General features: G+C 44.4%; 2 protein-coding genes across 2 annotated transcripts; both read left to right on the top strand.

Moving 5' to 3' along the window:
- The first annotated feature begins 3,384 nt into the window (after positions 1–3,384).
- LOC119492554 (betaine--homocysteine S-methyltransferase 1-like) lies at positions 3,385–6,061 on the top strand. Its single transcript, XM_037777065.1, has 8 exons — positions 3,385–3,531; positions 4,039–4,171; positions 4,287–4,399; positions 4,525–4,716; positions 4,820–4,967; positions 5,081–5,263; positions 5,353–5,581; positions 5,686–6,061. Exons 1-8 carry the CDS (start codon positions 3,514–3,516, stop codon positions 5,873–5,875), a joined length of 1,206 nt encoding a protein of 401 aa, XP_037632993.1. The 5' UTR covers positions 3,385–3,513; the 3' UTR covers positions 5,876–6,061.
- A 374-nt stretch (positions 6,062–6,435) lies between these two features.
- On the top strand, positions 6,436–10,216 carry LOC119492555 (betaine--homocysteine S-methyltransferase 1-like). Its single transcript, XM_037777066.1, has 8 exons — positions 6,436–6,552; positions 7,663–7,795; positions 7,950–8,062; positions 8,200–8,391; positions 8,505–8,652; positions 9,007–9,189; positions 9,401–9,629; positions 9,754–10,216. The coding sequence occupies exons 1-8, from the start codon at positions 6,535–6,537 to the stop codon at positions 9,926–9,928; spliced, it is 1,191 nt and encodes a 396-aa protein (XP_037632994.1). The 5' UTR covers positions 6,436–6,534; the 3' UTR covers positions 9,929–10,216.
- Positions 10,217–10,627: the final 411 nt, after the last annotated feature.

Below are 10,627 nucleotides of genomic sequence, written 5' to 3' on the forward strand. Positions count from 1 at the left end.
GGTGCAACCCCACATGTAATAACTCTGAGATAGGACAAAAGCCAAAGAAGAAGATGTGGAAAGAACAAAGAGACAAAGGTGTAAATGTTATATCCGAAAGAAAGTGGTCGACTTATCGTTCCAAGCTTCTTTGGTCCATTCATTGTATGTTGCATAAGCCATTGGGTCAGTGAACATGGTGTAATGTGGGCAGTGGGCATGGTGAGCAGTGTTCACTGTGGAATTTGGGGGCCTCATCCGTCATGGAGATTTGCTGCATGGCTCAGCACTTCAGTGACACTTGACACATTAGAGCCATTTCTGCTCTTACACATAAATACACTTGCACACACTCGCAAAAATGTAAACAAATGCTCACTAAAAAAAAATCACTTACATGTACACTTAAAGACGTTCAGAAGGGAAGGCTCTTTTTGGTGCTGCTGTCGTGGCTAGAACGGTAACACGCAAATTGCGAAACTCTCGCGAGATGGTCAATGTTAGGCATTGACCTAGAATAGTTAAGGTTAGGATAGGTTGTCGGGCAGAGAGTCTTCGTGAGAGTTTTTGCAAGTTTTTGCAATTTGCGGGTTACCTTTTAGACACAACCCTGTGCTGCTTTTGCAAGTGAAACTATACCCCACCTTCTAGTAAACACACCACTCCTCTCTAAATACAGCCACTGCAAAAACATCTCAGTTACCTGTGAGGAGGAACTATGTTTTCTGTTTGGTGAATGACTGAATGGGTAGTACGCATACATACAGCCACCTTCTCACCAGTTACAGGAACCACTTTTAGTAACTGTAGTATCTTTTCTGCGACAGTGCTGTTGAAGTGATGAGAAAGGATGCTCCGCGGACACTGTTCTTGCTGGTATAATAGAGTTTATTACAAACAAGCAACAAATGTCATAACGAACGTCTAGAGCGTCCGGAGGTCTCAAGTCAAATCTGAAAGTCCTGCACTTCGGGGCTCTCGCACCTCCTTATAACGGGGTCATGTCATGCAGCATCTGCTCTGAGGATATGACCCTGTATGGCTCCTTTGTCCTAAATGTTTATCTTTCAGCCCCTGGACATATCCTATGACCCTAGGTCTCCACGTATGCTTCCTACACATCTGTTTACAATTAGGGGCCCCACTGTCCAGTGCAAGACCTGAAAATATACCACATATTTTTACCTTTTTTGTGGGCTGTCCTGTTTGGTAACCATTTACTAAAGGTCACAGACTCCCAGTCTTTCTCATAGTCATATTTCTCTTGTTTGTCTGAGAGCCTATCATGTGGAACATAACAGTTTATTTAGAGTAAAGGCATGTTAATCTTTGGAAACTTTGGTATCCCCACTAGAATTAATTGAATTAATAAATAAAACCCTTTGGGTTTGAACAACGCTTGGCTGCACAGCATGAGTTTATACCGGTGATAAGAATTTTGCTGATTTTTGCAAACTAGCGCCAGAATCTATTTTGGGATGTAACCCTTTAATGAAATGCAGTGAACACAGTCCCATTAGATCGTCAGGGGGTAATGTGATCCACAAGCTACAAGCTGATGAAATCCTGAAGTGAACTATAGATTAGAGGCGTTTTTCTGAACTTTGACTCTGTTGATAAACACCTTGTGCAGGCCTATCTCTAACCTTCCCCCTGAAACTGGATGGACCCAGAACTACACACCAGCACTCTGCCGAAGGTCAATATCCCCCTATCTGGGTTGTGTGTGTGTGTGTGTGTGTGTGTGTGTGTGTGTGTGTGTGTGTGTGCGTATTTGTACATGGTTTAATACGTGTCTGTGTGCGGCGCATGGAAAGAAAAAAAGGACAGCAGTGAAGACTATGGGTGTTACTGGTTAACCTGGATGCATGTAATGATCTACCTGCAGCGGAGTTAAAACCAGAGTTATACCGGTTTCTGCCATACAAGACTAGATGGTCCTGCAGGGCTCTGGTTCAGGAAAAGCTGTCAAGAGCTGCAACTAACAATTCTTTTCATTATCGATGAATTAGTGCATTATTTTCTTAATTAATAGCCTGGTGTAAAAGACATGAGAAAAAAATGTGAAAATGTCCATTGCAATGACCTAATTCCAATGTCCCTATCTAACCAACGGTTCAAAGCCCAAAGACATATTACTGTAGTGTAGAACAAGTGAAAACAACAGACTCTCACAATGGAGAAGCATCTAATTTTGGGCATTTTTGTTTGAAAATGATTTTAACAATTAACTCATTATCAACATAATTATGTCAATCAACTAATCGTTGAATTAACTAATTGTTGCAGCTCTATATCTGTCATAGTTTGTGGTATCTTCTTTTCATGGTCAAAGATTAAAATACACAAACTAAAAATATTTCCCTTCAGTTATGAGTAGAGCTGCAACGGTTAATCGATTAGCTGTCAACTATTAAATTGATCGACAACTATTTTGATAATCGATTTATCGGTTTAAGAATTTTTTTAAGAAAAAAAGTCAAAATTCTCTGATTCCAGCTTCTTAAATGTGAATATTTCATGGTTTCTTTACTCCTCTATGACAGTAAACTGAATATCTTTGAGTATTAAAATATGTATGATATATTAGAATATATATATATATATAAAACAAGACATTTGAGGACGTCATCGTGGGCTTTAGGAAACACTGATTGACATTTTCACCATTTTCTGACATTTTATAGACCAAACAACTAATCGATTAATCGAGAAAATGATCAACAGATTAACCAACATGGAAATAATCGTCAGTTGCAGCCCTAGTTATGATATCTTCATATAAAACCAGAACCTATTGAAGCTCCAGTCAGTCACCTCACATTGCACTGGGGCTTGAGTTGGAATCATTGCCAGTCTTATCAGTTTTGTGTCTCGAGACTAGCAGGAATTGGACAGAGGTGCATAAAGCGAGCTTATCTCTTCGGGCCTTTGCAGACGGTTCCAACTGTGAGGACACCGCACGTTTGTAAAGTCACTAATTGCATCAGACATTTCAAGGTCACACAAAGAAGAGGAGCACCTGAAGGATCTGGTTTGATGTAACCAGACTGGTTCACCTATAGCAATGCATGAACATTTTACCAATTGAGCTCATGGTCTAGAACTAAACCTTCTTTTATGTGTTACACTCCACTGTGGCCCAAAATTTACCAAAATGTAGTGTGCAACAGAGCACAAATGGTTTGGGAGTATGTTAATGTTTAAACTAGAGATATTAATACAATCATTAAACTGGCACATCTCTCTCTCTCTCTCTCTCTCTCTCTCTCTATAACAGACCACATGTCCCCATCTTACCTGAGCCGACTGCTGCCCATGCCATCCCCATTGATCTGCGAGGCAGACTCTGTTACACAATATTCAAACAGACATGTGGCAATTATACATGAATTTGGCACTGAAATGAAATCCTCCCATGTTCACCCACCAGTATAAAGCTGGTGAGGAACAACTCTCTGCACTCTTCGGGCCAAAAGAAGGGGTTCGCTGTTACCAAGTGCTTTGTGCTGCAACTGAAACTGGGAAGAAGAGATGGCACCTGGCAAGAAGGTAAAATAACCAGACTATAATACTGCAGACAATATTGCACTTTTTTGCAGATTTTGTTGATGCAGCATGCAAATCTTTAACATCATGTCATGCAATTACTGAGGGTCATAGTGCTGTTGTGAGGAAAATGTTGTCAGCGCAGGTTTTATGTGTGAGCTCATGGTACGTGGTTTGTGAAATATCCAGTCTAAAGCAGTCACTGCTGGAGGGTCTCAGACTAATAACTGCTTTTATCTTTGCACCTTTGTACCCGAATCGTAGCGTTTCCAGTGCACACATAGACATTTGTCTATTCATCAACTGCAAACTGCACCAAATACTGCAAAACTATACATGCATGACAACATGTCTGTGCTCTTTTATTGTCTTTAAATCAAATTGATTTTTCCTGCACAACTTTGTCCTTACTTTGTTGTATTTGTAGAGACATTGAGTAATCTACAAAATATCAGTAAGCTTATAAACCATTCAGTGTAGAGCTCAAGTGATGTGTGTGTGTTCCTACAGAGCATCCTTGAGCGTCTGAACGCTGGGGAGGTTGTGATCGGTGATGGAGGCTTTGTGTTCGCTCTGGAGAAGAGAGGCTACGTGAAGGCCGGGCCATGGACTCCTGAGGCTGCGGTCACACACCCTGAGGCCGGTAAGACAGACGGCACACGTGCACATTGTAGCCAAAAGCACAAGGAGGGAAGGTACACCAACCTAAAAACACAATGTTTTACCTTTAACATGACAAATGTGTGTGTCTCCATCAGTGCGGCAGCTGCACAGGGAGTTCCTGAGGGCAGGATCTAATGTCATGCAGACATTCACGTTCTACGCCAGCGAAGACAAACTGGAGAACAGGGGTCAGAACCTGAAACTCACTGTGAGTACCCAACTATAGCACTTTCAGCCAACGTTCACAGCAAATTCCACTTCATCCCGTACTGATTGTGGATTCATCAATAAGTGTGAACATGAAAAAACTCATCAGCTGCCTCGATCTTTCAGGGGGCACAAATCAACGAGGCAGCCTGTGACCTGGCGAGGGAGGTAGCCAATGAAGGAGACGCAATGGTGGCTGGTGGAGTGTGTCAGACTCCGTCCTACCTGAGCTGCAAGAGCGAGACAGAAGTGAAGGCCATCTTCAAGAAACAGCTGGATGTGTTCATGAAGAAGAATGTGGACTTCCTGATCGCTGAGGTGGATTCACGTCTCATTTCAAGTCAAAGCTCCTTCAATCTGAAATATGACTAGCGGAGCAAACAAGCGCTCAGTGGTGACTGTGTTGTTTCTGTCGTTGCAGTACTTTGAGCACGTCGAGGAGGCGGAGTGGGCCGTGCAGGTGCTGAAGACCAGCGGGAAGCCTGTGGCTGCTTCCATGTGCATCGGACCGGAGGGAGACATGCACGGCGTCTCACCTGGAGAGTGTGCCGTCAGGCTGGTGAAGGCCGGTACGTATTCCATCTACACCGCATGATCTCACGCTTTATCCTTTTGAATCTTCATTTGAAAGCCAGCTGTGTTATCTGATACAGCAATGAAACATTTCCCTGTGTTCTCTCAGGTGCCCAGATTGTGGGAGTCAACTGTCACTTTGACCCCATGACCTGCGTGAAGGCTGTGAAGATGATGAAGGAGGGAGTGGAGAAGGCCAGGCTGAAGGCTCACTACATGGTGCAGCCCCTGGCATACCACACCCCGGACTGCAGCTGTCAGGGATTCATCGATCTGCCAGAATTCCCCTTCGGTAATAAGTTTTGCTGGATATTAAAAAGAAAAACACCGGTCGTGTTAGTTGGCAGCTTTTCACTTCTTGTCTCCTTTTTCCTTCCTCAGCCCTGGAGCCCAGGATCCTGACCCGCTGGGACATGCACGAGTACGCCCGAGAGTCCTACAAGGCCGGCATCCGCTTCATTGGTGGCTGCTGTGGGTTTGAGCCTTACCACGTCAGAGCGATAGCAGAGGAGCTGGGCCCCGAGAGGGGGATAGTGGTCCCCGCCTCAGAGAAACATGGAATGTGGGGTGCTGGTCTGGAGATGCACACCAAACCCTGGGTCAGAGCCAGGTAAACCATCCATCAGTATACTGAAATGCAACACATGTTTTATGAGTAATATTATTTGGTGCATCTTTTCTTCTGTGTGTAACGTGTGTCTTTACCTCCTCTAGGGCCCGTCGGGACTACTGGGAGCATCTCGCTCCAGCATCCGGTCGTCCTAAGTGCCCGTCCATGTCCACGCCAGAGGGCTGGGGTGTGACCAAGGGCCACGCTGACCTGCTGCAGCACAAAGAGGCCACCAGCACCCAGGAGATGAAGCACGTGCTGGACATGCAGAAGAAGGCCAAGTCCTCCACATGAGCTAGACAGAGGGGAACCGAGGCACCCGTCCCTTCAGTCGGTCAACAAGAAGGGACGAGAGGGGGGGATTGAGGGAAGTCTTTCCGGGTTCAGTTTGGGGGAAAAAAAGCACTTGTAACAGCGATGCTCCAGTTGTGGAGTATTACTATGTAAACCCCAAACAATAAACCTGAGTTTGTCACTTAATTTTTACGTCAATGTGTTGTCAATGTGGAATATTGGACTTGCCGCAACACACAAACCATTCAAAGAAACTATAAATATGTCACACATTTCACATGTGCACTGATTTAGAAGTGACTCAATCCTTACTGGTTTGATAAAAGTGGCTGCCCACCATCAAGTTGGACTTTATGAATTTGTCTATTCAGGGTCCAAAAAACAGAAACCCACAAACTAACATGACATAACATGAGGACAGACTAACAATCCCACCACCATCATTAAGCAGGACACTCACAATACTCTCATTCAGCTAAGGAGGGGAGTGGAGCGGGTAAACACTGTAGTTGCGTAACTCGCCTGCTGCCAATCAGAGCAGCTCTTACCAAGACCCATCCCCTGCTTCAGACAGATTTATAGAGGCCTTCTGCTCCTCTCTGCTGTTGTTTCAGCATCTCAAAGTCTGAGCAGTCAGGGGTCCACACAGCTGCAGGATTATGGCACCAGGGAACAAGGTATGTGTGAACTTTTGCCAAAAGGCGGGGGGTATGCTATCAGCACTGTCCTGCAGGGAATTAAAACTGATAGCTTTGTGGAATGAAAATAATTAGAATATGTCTGATAACTCATTTTAAAGACTCTTGGGCTCCAAAGTGAAGAAGGTTTGGCTTTATTTGTCCAGGTTTTGAGACATTGGTTGAGGGCACAACTGGCATACCAGGTCACACGTCTCTGACCACTGAACCTTCGAGCTGTTCACGGAGACATAAGACCAGAAAAGCCACTATATGTAGTTATAGAAACAAATGTCCTGATGAAAACGCCACTGGAGTTGTCTCTCTTGAGCTGGAATGAACAAAACAAAAAAAAAACAATATTCGTAGAAATAATATAATATAATATTTATTCTTAGAATTACTTAATAACAGAGGAATTACTTTTAATTACAGTTTTGTTATTGTAGAATTTCCAGAATTTGTTTTCTTTAGGATTTTTCATAACCTACAGGGACAGACAAATCTGTCTTTCAGTGTGGTTTAACCCCGAGGAGAATCTGGTGAGAGTTCACAAGTGCACACCAGGTGCAGCTTTTCTTAGAGTCAAATAAGTGAATAAATAAATAATTAAATAAATATCTAGGGCTGGGACAGTGAATTCAAACTGATTACAGTGATTGCTATTCAACAATTTACACTTAATGACTGGATTTGGATGCAAATGAATTTTGCAGACACAGTCTAAAGTGTAATATATATAAATATATAAATCATTTTAGATTGAGGTGACCGAAATGGTTACACAAAGTCTGAAGTTTACTGGGACAGCCAAGCACGTTGGAATAAAAAAGTTCAGTGCAGCTGTTCTCAGACAGGTGCTACTGTCTCTGGGTCACTGAGAGAAGGGGGATGGGTATGTAGCAATGGATTTGGGAAACCACTATACACAAGACCTAATGCATAGATATACATTTATAATTATTCATATACCTCTGGCCTAATTAAACAGAGTCTGTGACCAGAGTAGTAAACCTGCAGACTCTTTGGCCTCAGTGGCTCACCTCCAGCCTGACTAATAGTCATGTTCACTCTACGTTATTCTAAGCTTACATTGATCCATTATCAAAGGGAATCTTGGAGCGTCTTGACGCTGGGGAGGTGGTGATCGGTGATGGAGGCTTCGTGTTTGCCCTGGAGAAGAGAGGCTACGTGAAGGCCGGTCCCTGGACCCCTGAAGCCGCCGCAGAGCACCCTGAAGCAGGTGGGTACAGGCTATTATACCAACTTTAATACTCTTTTTCAACTTCATTATCCTCTGCAGGTGTTCTCTGCTCAGTACCTTTCCTTACTTATTATGTGTCACAGTTTAGATGAATTTGTTAGTAAGGTTGCCTTATCATGCTTGATGGTTTCAGTGCGACAGCTGCACAGGGAGTTCCTGAGGGCCGGGGCCAATGTTATGCAGACCTTCACCTTCTACGCCAGTGATGACAAACTGGAGAACAGGGGCAACAAGCTCACCTTCACTGTAAGTTAACTGGGACATCACACCACTTTTATAGGAATAAGCACAATATCTTGCAGGTGGCTGGTCATCTGGCTAAAATGACTCAAACCAGCAATTCCTTCATCAATGTTCCACCATAATGTGCTTTCGTTCTGCAGGGAGCTCAGATCAACGAGGCCGCCTGCGATTTGGCCCGTGAGGTTGCCAACGAGGGCGATGCCCTGGTTGCCGGAGGAGTGTGTCAGACTCCATCCTACCTGAGCTGCAAGAGTGAGACAGAGGTGAAGGGCATCCTCAAGAAACAGCTGGATGTGTTCATCAAGAAAAATGTGGACTTCCTGATTGCTGAGGTAGAGATAAAAACATCACTGAACCACATGGGCAACTGAATTTATTCCTTATTCTTTAAAACATTTTCATGGTTGTTCTAGAGTATGAAAGTGCTGATGTCTATGTCCCGCAGTACTTTGAGCATGTTGAAGAAGCCGTGTGGGCTGTGGAGGTGCTGAAGGCGACAGGGAAGCCTGTGGCTGCCTCCATGTGTATCGGACCAGACGGAGACATGCACGGTGTCTCGCCTGCAGAGTGTGCTGTCAGGCTGGTCAAAGCCGGTGGGTACAGCGGTCTTACCTTTGAGCATGACTTGTTATTGGATACTGAAAGTAAATGTGAAAAGAGAAGCATGAAATGGGAGACTTCACTTTAAACTTGTTCATATGAACTCACATGACCCCTCTGTAGTCTGACTAGGCAGTATTTCCGAGATAAGACATCTGTTTGTAGTCTACTGGTATAATGGGTTAATAACTGGGACCAGCCTGCATGCCAAAACTGTTCAGGGAAATCTGAAACCCAAACCTCGAATCTACAACTGCACACCACAGTTGGTGCCATCTCTTCGATTTGTGTTCTTTCTTTGCTTATCTGCAACAGTCAGCTCACAACCAACGCATGCCCTTCTGTAGGTGCCCAGATTGTGGGAGTCAACTGCCACTTTGACCCCATGACCTGCGTGAAAGCTGTCAAGATGATGAAGGAGGGAGTGGAGAAGGCCGGGCTGAAGGCTCACTACATGGTGCAGCCCCTGGCATACCACACCCCCGACTGCAGCTGTCAGGGATTCATCGATCTGCCAGAATTCCCCTTCGGTAATAACATACTGTGCTGCAATTTAAACTTTACCACTCAATTAATGTAATCATGTATAAAACCACACCTTAAAAATAAGTGTGCATGCACAAACACCCTCTGCTGGTGTACTGCAGCCCATTGAAGCAAGGTCAACCAATCAACACAGAAATATACAATTTCACCAAAAGCAACCCCGCTGCAATCAAATGTGTATAAATCTTGTGTCAGGTCTGGAGCCCAGGATCCTGTCCCGCTGGGACATGCACCAGTTCGCCAGAGAGGCCTTCAACGCCGGCATCCGCTTCATCGGTGGCTGCTGCGGATTTGAGCCTTATCACATCAGGGCTGTTGCTGAGGAGCTGGCCCCCGAGAGAGGCTTCCTCCCTGTTGCGTCAGAGAAACACGGCATCTGGGGTGCTGGTCTGGAGATGCACACCAAGCCCTGGGTCAGAGCCAGGTCAGAAGAAACTTTTAATGCGTCACTGAATACCATAAATATGCACCTAAACACAGTCAAATGTGAAATATTGGCTCTTCAGCAGCAGTGAGTACTAACTAGTATGACTTTTTGTCTCTTCTAGAGCCCGCCGTGACTACTGGGAGAACCTGAAGCCAGCTTCTGGTCGTCCCCTGTGTCCCTCCATGTCTGCCCCCGATGGCTGGGGTGTTACCAAGGGCCACACTGATCTCATGCAGCAGAAAGAGGCCACCTCTAAGGACCAACTCAAACAGCTGTTTGTCAGGTCAAAGAACTGAGTCTCCTTCAGAACTGAGACATACAGCCGTGCCGTGCAGCTACTGACGTGGTGTGTACCATCTGTAAACAGTGCTGCACCTAACAAACATAATGTCAGGGGCCAAATCCTCACTTGAGACGGTCACTATTCTGTACAATCTGTCGATTGGAATACTGTAGGCTATGTGTAGCCACAGTGGTGTCTCAAGTTAGGAGTCGGCCCATGTTAAGATTGGGACCTTTTTTTCATGACTATGGACCAGTTTGTTTCATAAAATAAGATCTAATAAAATATGAATTGGCCACTTGACTGTTGAGATGTAGTTTCTTGCTGTGGATGTTTATCAGTTCCATCATCTGTTCATGACACCATGCACACAAACATCATTGGAAATAACTATTGTGGATGGGCAAATACGGTATAGACTTCAACATGTCAAAATGTAGCAAAGCTTCAATGTACTGATAAGTATAATTTAATGATTAGGCCAACATTAGTGAGGCAACACTTACCAACATACACATTAATGACACTCAAGCGTCTCTCTGCAGTCTGCACAATTTAATATCATATAATGAACATGGCATTGTGGTGTAATGGCTGAGGATGAGTTTTATTGTTTTATGTGGAATGTGGAATTACACATCAGTAAAGACAGACACCACACATTACAAGGCTTTAGAGAATCGTGCAATGAATGATGGATCCAGTAGATGGC

Source organism: Sebastes umbrosus, chromosome 8, assembly GCF_015220745.1.
Source record: "Sebastes umbrosus isolate fSebUmb1 chromosome 8, fSebUmb1.pri, whole genome shotgun sequence".
Lineage (NCBI taxonomy): Eukaryota > Metazoa > Chordata > Actinopteri > Perciformes > Sebastidae > Sebastes > Sebastes umbrosus.